At 41.6% G+C, this 13,145-nt stretch overlaps 1 protein-coding gene across 4 annotated transcripts in view; it reads left to right on the forward strand.

Moving 5' to 3' along the window:
* Nucleotides 1-13,145, forward strand: part of USP44 (ubiquitin specific peptidase 44) — a 40,322-nt gene that overhangs the window by 20,052 nt on the left and 7,125 nt on the right. For 3 of the 4 annotated variants that reach the window (XM_033220995.1, XM_033220993.1, XM_033220994.1), the window contains exons 2-4: nt 1,352-2,852; nt 7,259-7,454; nt 11,808-11,916. In XM_033220995.1, the coding sequence (XP_033076886.1) occupies nt 1,422-2,852; nt 7,259-7,454; nt 11,808-11,916 (1,736 nt within the window). In that variant the 5' untranslated portion in view covers nt 1,352-1,421. The remainder of the gene's footprint in view (nt 1-1,351; nt 2,853-7,258; nt 7,455-11,807; nt 11,917-13,145) is intronic. The other variant, XM_033220996.1, reaches the window with a different exon arrangement.

The following is a 13,145-nucleotide window of genomic DNA, read 5'->3' on the forward strand; positions in this document are numbered from 1 at the left end:
CTGTTCATTACATGTAAATAACTTAGAGAAGTGTTCCTGACTTTAACTGATAAAGGAACAAGTTCTGTGTCAAAAATCACGTAAGCTTTTTTTTTTAAAATAAGCTTATAATTTCAGATAGGCTTAGGCCTGCTAGAATGTAATAAAAGCTTATTGCTACCCACTTCATATTCTTTTTTTTCTCTTTATTTCCTTGTATGTTCCTGAGAATATTCAAATACAAAAGCACTTTCTCCTCTTCTGTCTTTCCCTAAAGCCACCTGTCAAGTCTGTTCAGCCTCAGAGTATGTTATAGAGCTATGAATTAAAGGCAATTATTGATTTACCCAATGGAAAAAAATAAGTTTAATGGTAATTAAATATAATATCTAATATTATTTATTTAAATAGGGTAATTTGTTCACTGTAGCTACAATTAAAACTACCATTTACTGAGCATTTACCGTGTGTCAGATAAATATTATCTCTCAGTTCTTCAACAATTCAATTGAAGTTGGTATGATTTAGAGAAGTTAAAACATTTGCTCAAAATCATACATTTAACAGTGTGTGGCAAAGGTACAATTCAAACCTACGTTTTTCTGCCTTAAAACTCAGCCTTTCTTATTTGATTATGCTTTATTAACTCTGCATAGGGCTCAGAATGTTTATAAATATTAGTGAGATATATTTGGGTCTTGCCAACCCCAGTCTTTAAGAAAAGGGGCCAGACACAGTGGTTCATGCCTGCAATCCCAGTAGTTTGGGAGGCCAGGGTGGATAGATGACCTGAGCTCAGGAGTTCAAGACCAGCCTGGGCAACATGACGAAACCCTGTCTCTAGTAAAAATACGAAAAACAAATTAGCTGTACGTGGTGGTGCATGCCTATAATCCCAGCTACTTGGAGGCCAAGACACAATAATCATGTGAACCCAGGAGGCAGAGGTTGCAGTGAGCTGAGATTGCACCACTGCACTCTATCCTGGGCCACAGAGCAAGACTCTGTCTCAAAACAAAACAAAACGAAAAAGAAATGTTTTGGAAACTGCCCTCAGACTACTGGGTAAAAAGGATCTTAAGCTATTTCAGTGGAAAGTGATTACTACCCATTTTTCACCACTAGATGGTGGCAGAAAGTTAAAAACAAAAGTTAAAGGTGACTCATTAGAGAAAGTGAAGTGTCTGTGCTTTCAGAGCAAGGTGGATGTGAGATTAGGGAAGTCTAGAGCAAGGGAAATGTGAGAACTGCCAGTGGTATTATACCAGCCTGGAAATTGGGAGCAAAGGACACAAACTTTTATTATGCTTGGGAAAAATATGAAAAATATTAGCATCTTGTTTTTATTAATACTCGACATTGTTCTGTTTAGTTTTCAGATGCTTCAGGTGTTGTGAACAGAGACTTGTTTGGATTATGCGTTTCTCAGCTAGACTAAATAAATGCTAGCAATGGATAAGTGCAAACATGTTGGGCAGCTGCAGCTTGCTCCAGACCATTCCAGCCTCAACCCTCAGAAATGGCACTGTGTGGACTGCAACACGACCGAGTCCATTTGGGCTTGCCTTAGCTGCTCCCATGTTGCCTGTGGAAGATATATTGAAGAGCATGCACTCAAGCACTTTCAAGAAAGCAGTCATCCTGTTGCATTGGAGGTGAATGAGATGTATGTTTTTTGTTACCTTTGTGATGATTATGTTCTGAATGATAATGCAACTGGAGACCTGAAGTTACTACGGAGTACGTTAAGTGCAATCAAAAATCAAAATTATCACTGCACAACTCGTAGTGGAATGGTTTTACGGTCCATGGGTACAAGTGATGATTCTTATTTCTTATATGACGGTGCCCAATCTCTGCTTCAAAATGGAGATCAAATGTATACTGCTCTTTGGCACAGGAGAAGGATATTAATGGGTAAAATCTTTCGAACGTGGTTTGAACAATCACCCATTGGAAGAAAAAAGCAAGAAGAACAATTTCAGGAAAAATTAGTAGTAAAAAGAGAAGTAAAGCGAAGACGGCAAGAATTAGAGTATCAAGTTAAAGCAGAATTGGAAAGTATGCCTCCAAGAAAGAGTTTACATTTACAAGGGCTCGCTCAGTCGACCATAATAGAAATAGTTCCTGTTCAGGTGCCAGCACAAATGCCAGCATCAACAGCAAAAGATAAAGTCCTTTCTACCTCAGAAGATGAAAGATCTCAAAAAATCAGTGACTCCTCAGTTAAACGAAGGCCAATAGTAACTCCTGGTGTAACAGGATTGAGAAATTTGGGGAATACTTGCTATATGAATTCTGTTCTTCAGGTGTTGAGTCATTTACTTATTTTTCGACAATGTTTTTTAAAGCTTGATCTGAACCAATGGCTGGCTGTGACTGCTAGTGAGAAGAAAAGATCTTCCTGTAAGCATCCACCAGTCACAGATACAGTAGTATATCAAATGAATGAATGTCAAGAAAAAGATACAGGTTTTGTTCGCTCCAGACAATCAAGTCTGTCATCAGGACTAAGTGGTGGAGCATCAAAAAGTAGAAAGATGGAACTTATTCAGCCAAGGGAGCCAACTTCACAGTACCTTTCTCTTTGTCATGAATTGCATACTTTGTTCCAAGTCATGTGGTCTGGAAAGTGGGCTTTGGTCTCACCATTTGCTATGCTACACTCAGTGTGGAGACTCATTCCTGCCTTTCGTGGTTACGCCCAACAAGATGCTCAGGAATTTCTTTGTGAACTTTTAGGTAAAATACAACATGAATTAGAGACAACCGGTACCAGTTTACCAGCTCTTATCCCCACTTCTCAAAGGAAACTCATCAAACAAGTTCTGAATGTTGTAAATAACATTTTTCATGGACAACTTCTTAGTCAGGTATGGATTTTTTAAAATCTTATTTTCATCACTGGGAGTTCATAAAGTGTAGCCTATAAAAAGGCATATTCTATGTACATCTAGTGTGTTAAGCTAGTACCATTTTCAGGTCAAAATAGATTGTTTTTATAAATATGTACAGAGAAATCAGCTCACTTATTTACAATTCCTTCTTTCATGAATCATTGGAAGTAGTTTTACATACATGGTATCAAAAGCTTTTGGAGGGAGGGAGAAATCAGGAGACGGAGCTCTCTAGGTTACCAGTATTACATTCATTATCTGAGGGATTGAGAAGAGGAGGGTTTAATCCCAGAGGGAACGGATTTAAAGATGCTGCTATACTGGGAACGGAAATGGTGCATATGGCCTGGCGGGGGGGACTCACGCCTGTAATCCCAGCACTTTGGAAGGCCAAGGCAGGTGGATCACCTGAAGTCAGGAGTTCAAGACCAGCCTGACTAACATGGTGAAACCCCGTCCCTACTAAAAATACAAAAGTTTCCTGAGTGTGGTGGCAGACACCTGTAATCTCAGCTACTTGGGAGGCTGAGTCAGGAGAATCACTTGAACCCAGGAGGTGGAGGTTGCAATGAGCTGAGACTGTGCCATTGCACTCCAGCCAGGGTGACAGAGCGAGACTCTGTCTCAAAAAAAAAAAAAAGAAAGAAAGAAATGAAAGAAAGAAAGAAAATGGTGCATACTTGAGCAATTTCAGGGACCAAGGAGTGGCCCTGGAGGACTTCATATAAAACCAAAGGGTCATGGTCTGAAAGCTTTAACAATAGGTAGGGAAATGTTTTGGGTTTTTTTTGTTTTTTGTTGTTGTTGTTGTTGAGACGGAGTCTTGCTCTGTCGCCCAGGCTGGAGTGCAGTGGCCGGATGTCAGCTCACTGCAAGCTCCGCCTGCCGGGTTCACGCCATTCTCCTGCCTCAGCCTCCAGAGTAGTTGGGACTACAGGCGCCTGCCACCTCGCCCGGCTAGTTTTTTGTATTTTTTTTGTAGAGACAGAGTTTCACCGTGTTAGCCAGGATGGTCTCGATCTCCTGACCTCGTGATCCGCCCGTCTCAGCCTCCCAAAGTGCTGGGATTACAGGCTTGAGCCACCGCGCCCGGCCCGGTAGGGAAATTTTAAGGTAAACAAATGTGATTTCATCTAGAATAATTTTAAATGATTTTCTTTAATTACTGCTCAAAAGTTTCCTTTGTCATGATAAGGTAGACTACAAAACCAGAATCTTCTAAGTAAAGGTTCTCTATGCTGAGTGGACCTTTTTTTTTTTTTTTCTTGAGACGGAGTCTCACTATGTCGCCCAGGCTGGAGTGCAGTGGCGCGATCTCGGCTCACTGCAAGCTCCGCCTCCTGGGTTCACGCCATTCTCCTGCCTCTCAGCCTCTGAGTAGCTGGGACTACAGGCGCCCGCCACCTCGCCCGGCGAGTTTTTTGTATTTTTAGTAGAGACGGGGTTTCACCGTGTTAGCCAGGATGGTCTTGATCTCCTGACCTCGTGATCCACCCGCCTTGGCCTCCCAAAGTGCTGGGATTACAGGCTTGAGCCACCATGCCCGGCCATATGCTGAGTGGACTTATTGGTGAAATATTAATAGACATAAGGCTGTCTACTTTCCCATAACACACAGATTTAAACAAAATTTTTTTTATAACTGAAGCTATTAGGCTTTTAGGTCATTTCCTTCCCCCTGCACACCCGCCTCTGTTCTTCAGTTCAACTTTCATTGTAGTAAGTCCATCTTTTGTTTTTATAGCATACTTTCCTAGAATGTTGTTTAAGTATTTCAGATGTAATTCTTCTTAAGGAATATCTATGAAGTTTATTTTTCAGTGTTTCAGAAATGCAAAGACTTTGAGTTAATTAGCAAATAAGAATTGTACTTGTGTTAACACGCAATTTTACTTCTCCATCTTTCTCTGTCGTTTCCTTTTTATACAAAAGTTTTAAAATACACTATTACAGAATGCAACATGTAGTTGCAGAAAATCTATATGTATATAGGAGATCTATATAGAAGAAAAGAAAAATCATTCTCTAATCCTGTAACCCCACAATCCATAGGTAAAACTATTAATATTTTGGTATATTTTCTTCTAGTCTTTTTTTCTCCTGCACATATATACATATTTTTTCCCATAATTGGTCATTTTGCATTTACCTGCTTTTCCCATTTAATATTGTATGATTTTCCAGTAATTAAAAATCTTTCATCATTCTTTTCAAAACATTTCAATGTTCATAATTTTTTGTGGTTTTTTTTTTGTATATTTCTGCTGTTTGACATCATTTTTTTTTTTTTTTGAGACAGAGTCTCACGCTGTTGTCCAGGCTGGAGTGCAGTGGTAGGATCTTGGTTCACTGCAAGCTCCGCCTCCCGGGTTCACGCCATTCTCCTGCCTCAGCCTCCCGAGTAGCTGGGACTACAGGCGCCCGCCACCACTCCTGGCTGATTTTTTCGTATTTTTAGTAGAGACAGGGTTTCACCGTGTTAGCCAGGATGGTCTCGATCTCCTGACCTTGTGATCCACCCGCCTCAGCCTCCCAAAGTGCTGGGCTTACAGGCTTGAGCCATCGTGCCCGGCCACATCGTATGTTTATACCATAGTTTAGTTCACCATTCCCCTATTGTTGACTGTTGTTAATTTTTTTCGTTATTATAATGTCATCAATTAATTTTTTTTATTTCCTTATGACAGAGTCCTGGAAGTTGACTTTGTCAGAGTAAGACTTTTGGATACTTGGTGACAAAGTTCTTTCCAGAAAGTGATTTTCTTTTCTATATATATGTATATATTTCCAGTAGTATGAAAGTGGCTCTGTGCTTGTTTTTTCCATTATAAATGAATTTTAAAATTAATAAAAATTATTGTACCAGCGTTTTGCTTCTCTTTCTTTAATACACTCTTATGGAACTGGTTCTCGAGATTTAAGACAATTGGTTGCTGTAATGGCTTTTCCTTTTTATTTTTTATTTTTTATTTTTATAGAGACAAGGTCTCACTGTGTTGCCCAGGCTCGTCTCAAACTCCTGGGCTCAAGCAGTCCTCCCGCTTTGGCCTCTCAAAGTGCTGGGATTACAGGCATGAGCCACTACACTCAGACTGGGATAGCTTTTTGTGTGTTTTTGCTTTTGTTTTTGTTTTTGTTTAATTCGAGAAAATCCTCAAAATGTCTGGCCCTGGCACTACTGAGTCCTTAGACTATAAACACCAGGAGAGTTCTTTGTGTCAATTTGTGAAATCTAAAATCTATATTAGAACTGGCTTCATTATTTCGTTGCCGGTGCCAGGGTTATAGCTTGTATGAAAGAGGTTCTTTATAATATTTCATATCATATGTGAATTGTTAGTTCATGGAGTCTGTCTTCAGTTACGTGCAGTGTTTGTTGGCATTAAATCCTGCTGAATGTTTCACTGAAGTTACTATTCATTTCCTTTCCGGTTGCTACGTTGCCTGTGTAAGTTGTTAAAACAGCTCCATGTTTTTCGTGTTTTCTGTGTTTGGATGGAGATTTTAATGTGATGTTTGCTTTAAATAGGAGTATGACATCATTATTTATGTCATATGTCTTTTGAAATTATCAGTTGTCAGGGTCTCAAAATCTGCATAATGAAAAGATAGTATTTTACTTGTAATATGGTTAAGATTGGATTGGGTTAAGAGGTTGTAGTATTTGGGTTTAGGAAGAAAAATCAGCAAAAGGTGGAGAGGCCAGGCATGGTGACTCATGCCTGTAATCCCAGCACTTTGGCAGGCTGAGGTGAGCGGATCACCTAAAGTCAGGAGTTCAAGACCATCCTGGCCAACATGGCGAAAGTCTGTCTTTACTAAAAACAGAAAAATTAGCTGGGTTTGTGATAGCTGCGCCTGTAGTCCATCTACTCAGGAGGCTGAGGCAGGAGAATCGCTTGAACTTGAGAGCTGGAGGTTGCAGTGAGCCGAGATTGCGCCATTGCACCCTAGCACTGGGGACAGAGCGAGACTCCATCTCAAAAAAAAAAAAGATGAAGGAGAAACAGTGAGGAAACTCAAGCCTAATGACATAAATACATTAAGTTTAATGCATGTGAATATACATCATATGTATGTTTCTATGTATACATATACATACTGTGTTTCTATTCAGTGTGTCCACAGTTTGGATTTTTGCCTAAATTTAATGCCCTTAGAGGTTTTTGAATGACCAGTAGTTAAAGCAACCAATTCATGATGGCTCTGATAACAGTCTTTTGGAAGGAAAGATTTCTTGAGAAGAATATAAGGCAGATTATTCAGAATTCTAATGGTGCATTTTCATGAGATAATCTTATTTACTGGCAATGATCTCTAGTGAAAAGAGTTAATGTTTTGACGGAAAGATTATAATCTTAGGAACTCATTCTCATTTGCAGGTTACATGTCTTGCATGTGACAACAAATCCAATACCATAGAACCTTTCTGGGACTTGTCATTGGAGTTTCCAGAAAGATATCAATGCAGTGGAAAAGATATTGCGTCTCAGCCATGTCTGGTTACTGAAATGTTGGCCAAATTTACAGAAACTGAAGCTTTAGAAGGAAAAATCTACGTATGTGACCAGTGTAACTGTGAGTAAAGACGGTGTGTTCTCGGTGCTTTCCTAGGAATGATAAAGAGAAACGCAGATGAGAGGAAGCTGAAAGAAATCTTTAGCAGTTATGAAAATGAACTTTTTTTCAGTTTGTCAAAAGAAACAGACATTTTCACTTATAACTGGCATTTATGAACTATGCATTTATTTGGCCATACTGATGGAATTTAAATTGTTTCTGATCTTGTAGACAACTTTGGGGAGAGAAGATTCATAACAAGTTTAAATATGATATGTGGAGCAAAATAAAATAACAAAGAGGAATAATGAAAGGAAAGCATGTCATGTAGTGTGAATGAAACACTTGTTTTATGAGCTTTTTCTTGCTACCTATCAAAATGATACGCAGATAAATGTATGTGTGTGTGTCTATATACATAAAATAGGAAATACCATATGCAGGACTCCTGCTGTGGAGATTGGCTTCGTCAAAACAAAGATTTATTCAAAACCATGCCCTGTCTGTTCTGCGTTAGTTATTCCCAGTGTCTGTAGGTAGAGGTGAGATGCTGTCAAGGTGCTCACATTCCTAATGGAGGAGGCGGATAGACAGGATCCACTGTGGTAAGTGCTCTAATAGAGGAGCGCATGGGAACCTGACACTGGGGGTGAAACAGCCACTTCAGTTCAAGAGAAGCGTCCTTGGCCGGGTGCAGTGGCTCACGTAATCCTAGCATGTTGGGAGGCCGAGGCGGGCAGATCACCCGAGGTCAGGAGTTCAAGACCACCCTGGCCAATGTGGTGAAACCCCGTCTCTACTAAAAATACAAAAATTAGCTGGGCATAGTGGCACACACTTGTAATCCCAGCTACTCGGGAGGCTGAGACAGGAGAATTGCTTGAACCCAGGAGGCAGAGGTTGCAGTGAGCTGAGATTGCGCCACTGCACTCTAGCCTGAGCAAGAGTGAAACTCTGTCTCAAACAAAACAAAACAGAAAAGAAGCATCTTCTTCCAAGGAAATGGTGTGTAAAACCACATCAGATCTGCTGTGTTGGCCAGGTGCGATGGCTCACACCTGTAATCCTAACACTTTGGGAGGCCAAGGCAGGTGGATCACTTGAGGTCAAGACCAGCCTGGGCAACATGGCGAAACCCCATCTCTACTAAAAATACAGAAATTAGCCAGATGTGGTGGAGTGCGTCCATAATCCCAGCTACTTGGGAGGCTGAGGCCGGAGAATCTCTTGAACCCAGAAGGCAGAGATTGCAGTGAGCTGAGATCGTGCCACTGCACTCCAACCTGGGTAACAGAACAAGACACTGTCTCAAAAAAAAAAAAAAACACACACACACACATACACACACACACAAAGATCTGCTGTGTCTTACCTCTTCTGTCAATGTATGTATATATAGTGGGAGTTAAGCTATGAGGATACAAAGGCGTAAGAATGATCCAGTGTGGGCTGGGCGTGGTGGCTTACACCTGTAATCCCAGCACTTTGGGAGGCTGAGGCGGGCGGATCACCTGAGGTCAGGAGTTCGAGACCAGCCTGGCCAACATGGGGGAAACCCCGTCTCTACTGAAAATACAAAAATTAGTCAGGCATGGTGGCGGGCGCCTGTCATCCCAGCTACTCAAGAGGCCGAGGCAGGAGAATCACTTGAACCCAGGAGACGGAGGTTGCAGTGAGCCAAGATCGTGCCATTCCACTCCAGCCTGGGCGACAGAGCGAGACTCCGTCTTAAAAAAATAATAATAATAATGATCCAGTGGACTTTACAGATTCAGGGGAAAGGGTGGGAGGGAGTGAGGGATAAAACACTACACATTGGGTACAATGTGCACTGCTCAGGTGATAGGCACACCAAAATCTCAGAAATCACCACTAAATAACTTATTTATGTAACCAAATACCACCTGTTCACCAAAAACCTATTGAAATTCAAAGAAAGAATAAGATATACTTACATAGTATCTTACTATTTATATATATAATATAAACATATGGTGTAGTGTAGTATACTATAAACTATACTATAGTTTATACTAGTTTATACTATACTATATATATTTTTTCAGGTATTCTGCCTAATTTCCCTATCTCCCAAATAGATTCTAAGGCTTTAGATACTAAACTTTTAAGGTAAACAAAAAATAGGATATTCCCACATTGAAGAAATGTTTTATCAATTGATAGTTTTCTGGAATGACTTTAACACTTTTTTCTGAGTGCTGTCTAATGTAAACACATAAAGTAGCCTTAAATTTATAAGGTTTTTTTTTTAAAAATAAAACTTTGTCAAAGTTGTTATGATGAAGTATTATTTTTTCTTGGACATAAATGTGATGAGTCCCACATGCTTTCGTCACCAAATTTGGGGGTGATGTTATGAATGCAGAATATGGTTTTATAGCAAATTTCTATGTGTTTACTAATGCTACCAAATACAGGCCTAAAAGCCGCTTTAACACAGCAATAAAAATGTTTACAATTATACGCCAAGGAGTTGACATCCCCTATCTGGCTACCCTTGGACCGGATGTGCTAGGAGACAATCCAGAGGTAGGTCCAGGACATTCAGCAGCAGCCAGATACCTGGATCGCAGGGTTAGACACCCGGAAGAAAGACCAGCGAAGATGTCTTAGAGCTCAGCTTCATGGTGGACTGAGCCTGCTTCCCACGTGAGAAGCAGCTGCTGCCATGGCTGGAGTCGGAGCTCATGTGCAAGTTGAAGGATAGCTCCTGGGCATCAGGAACAAACTGTAGCCGATGGCCCAGCTGCAGGACCATCCGTAGGTGGACCTCTAGGGAAGCAGAAGGGACAAGAAGAATCCTGAGTTCCAACTGTCTAAGATCTGGTGCTAAAAGAGCAAAAGCAAAACGCTTGAGTGAGGGAGGCCTCAGAGCTGGTAAAATCCTGCTTTCCTAAGCCATTGGCCAGGGCTGGGGTGGTCCCCAGGAAAAGTGGAGGGATGTTCTGGGTAATCAGGACCTTCCTCTGGGTTTCTGACTAGCCTTAGTATATGAACCGACCGCACACTTTTTTTTTCTTATTTCTTTTTTAAATGTTTTGACCACAGACTTTTAAATTAAGAGTTTGGGGCCAGGCGCGGTGGCTCACGCCTGTAATCCTAGCACTTTGGGAGGCTGAGGTGGGCGGATCACGAGGTCAGGAGATTGAGACCATCCTGGGTAACATGAAGAAACCCGTTTCTACTAAAAATACAAAATTAGCCGGGAGTGGAGGTGCATGCCTGTAATCCTGGTTACTCGGGAGGCTGAAGCAGGAGAATTGCTTGAACCCAGGAGGCGGAGGTTGTGGTGAGCCGAGATCACGCCATTGCACTCCAGCCTGGGCGACAAGAGCGAAAACTCCATCTCAAAAAAAAGCTTGGGAAATGTGTATTAAAATGTTTACAGAATGTTGTAACTTTTCCTATTAATTGGTATGGCCAGTTCCATTTAAAAATACTATTATGGGCCGGGCGCGGTGGCTCAAGCCTGTAATCCCAGCACTTTGGGAGGCCGAGACGGGTGGATCACGAGGTCAGGAGATCGAGACCATCCTGGCTAACACGGTGAAACCCCGTCTCTACTAAAAATACAAAAACTAGCCGGGCGAGGTGGCGGGCGCCTGTAGTCCCAGCTACTCAGGAGGCTGAGGCAGGAGAATGGCGTAAACCCGGGAGGCGGAGCTTGCAGTGAGCTGAGATCTGGCCACTGCACTCCAGTCGGGCGACAGAGTGAGACTCCGCCTCAAAAAAAAAAAAAAAAAAAAAAAAAAAAAAAAATACTATTATGGCCGGGTGCAGTGGCTCATGTCTATAATCCCAGCACTTTGGGAGGCCAAGGCAGGTGGATCACGAGGTCAGGAGTTCGAGACCAGCCTGGCCAGCATAGTGAAACCGCGTCTCTACTGAAAATACAAAAATTAGACGGGCGTGGTGGCATGCATCTATAGTCCCAGTTACTCAGGAGGCTGAGGCAGGAGAATTGCTTGAACCCAGGAAGCGGAGGGTGTGGTGAGCTGAGATCGCGCCAGTGCACTCCAGCCTGGGCAACAGAGTGAGACTGCGTCTCCAAATAAATAAGTAAATAAAAATATTATGGCAGTATACTTTGTTCTATTACATTATATGCAAGATTATTATTAAATCATGTGCTTGATTACAGATCTGACTTGACTAGCTCATACGTTTTTTGTTTAATTGTGGATCATGAGTTTCTCGAGGGTAAAACCCATGTCTGTATCTCTAGCACAGCACAATGCCTAGAACATAGTAGATACTTCTCATTTCTGACTTAATTAAAAGAAGGTTCACTCAGCTTTTCCCTGCATCTTTAAATTAAATTTGATTTTTATTCTTTCTTTGATGTTACAGCAAAGCGTAGAAGGTTTTCCTCCAAACCAGTTGTACTCACAGAAGCTCAGAAACAACTTATGATATGCCACCTACCTCAGGTTCTCAGACTGCACCTCAAACGATTCAGGTCTGTAGCAGGACCAGTTGCAAAGTGATCATTCCTTGTGCTTATAATGCTTCAAAACTTAAAGAATGCATGTAATAATTTTTTCCCCTTTAATCACCTTTCTGACAAATAAATTAACTTTTAATACCATATACTTGGCTAGTAAATGACTTACACTTGCTTATTTATTTATTTATTTATTTATTTTGAGACCGAGTCTCACTCTGTCATCCAGGCTGGAGATGGGGTTTTACCATGTTGCTCAGGCTGATCTCAAACTCCTGGGCTCAAGCGATTCACTCACCTTGGCCTCCCAAAGTGCTGGCGGGGTGAGGTGGCTCATGCCTGTAATCCCAGCACTTTGGGAGGCTGAGGCAGGTGGATCACCTGAGGTCAGGAGTTCAAGACCAGCCTGGCCAACATGGTGAAACTCCATCTCTGCTAAAAATGCAAAAATGTAGCTAGGCATGGTGGCACATGCCTGTAATCCTAGTTGCTTGGGAGGCTGAGTCAGGAGAATCGCTTGAACCTAGGAGACGGAGGTTGTAGTGAGCCGATATTGTGCCATTGCACTCCAGCCTGGGCAACAAAGTGAGACTCCGTCTCAAACATACATATGTACATACATGCATACATAAACATAAAAATACAAAAATTAGGCATGGTGACGCATGCCTGTAATTCCAGTTACTTGGGAGGCTGAGGCAGGAGAAACGCTTGAACCGTGGAGGCAGAGGTTGCAGTGAGCCAACATCATGCCATTGCACTCTAGCCTGAGCGACAGAGCAAGACTCTGTCTCAAAAAAAAAAAAAAAGAAGAAAAATGTTGAGATTACAGGCATGAGCCACCACGCCTGGCAGAATATTTCTAATACCGTAGATGTCTCCTGTGCATGCCTGTCAGTCTTGTTCCTTTCCCCTCTGCAGAAGCAAACCATTATGAATTTTAGGTATAATATTATCTTATTGTTCTTCATCAGTTTATTGTATGTCTTTTTTTTTTTTTTTTTGGGTAGAGACAGGGTTTTGCCATGTTGCCCAGGCTAATCTGGAAACTCCTGAGCTCAGGCAGTCTGCCCGCCTCAGCTTCCCAATGTGCTGGGATTATAGGCGTGGGCCACCGCACCTGGCTGAGATATTGGAAAAACCGAACTCAGTTTCTCCTACCATACTCTTACAACAAAGAATACGAATGTGACCTCTGCTTACCAAAATGTATAGGAGATTTCTCCCACCAAGCAAGTCATCAG

Source organism: Trachypithecus francoisi, unplaced genomic scaffold (genome assembly GCF_009764315.1).
Source record: "Trachypithecus francoisi isolate TF-2019V2 unplaced genomic scaffold, Tfra_2.0 Lachesis_group11, whole genome shotgun sequence".
Lineage (NCBI taxonomy): Eukaryota > Metazoa > Chordata > Mammalia > Primates > Cercopithecidae > Trachypithecus > Trachypithecus francoisi.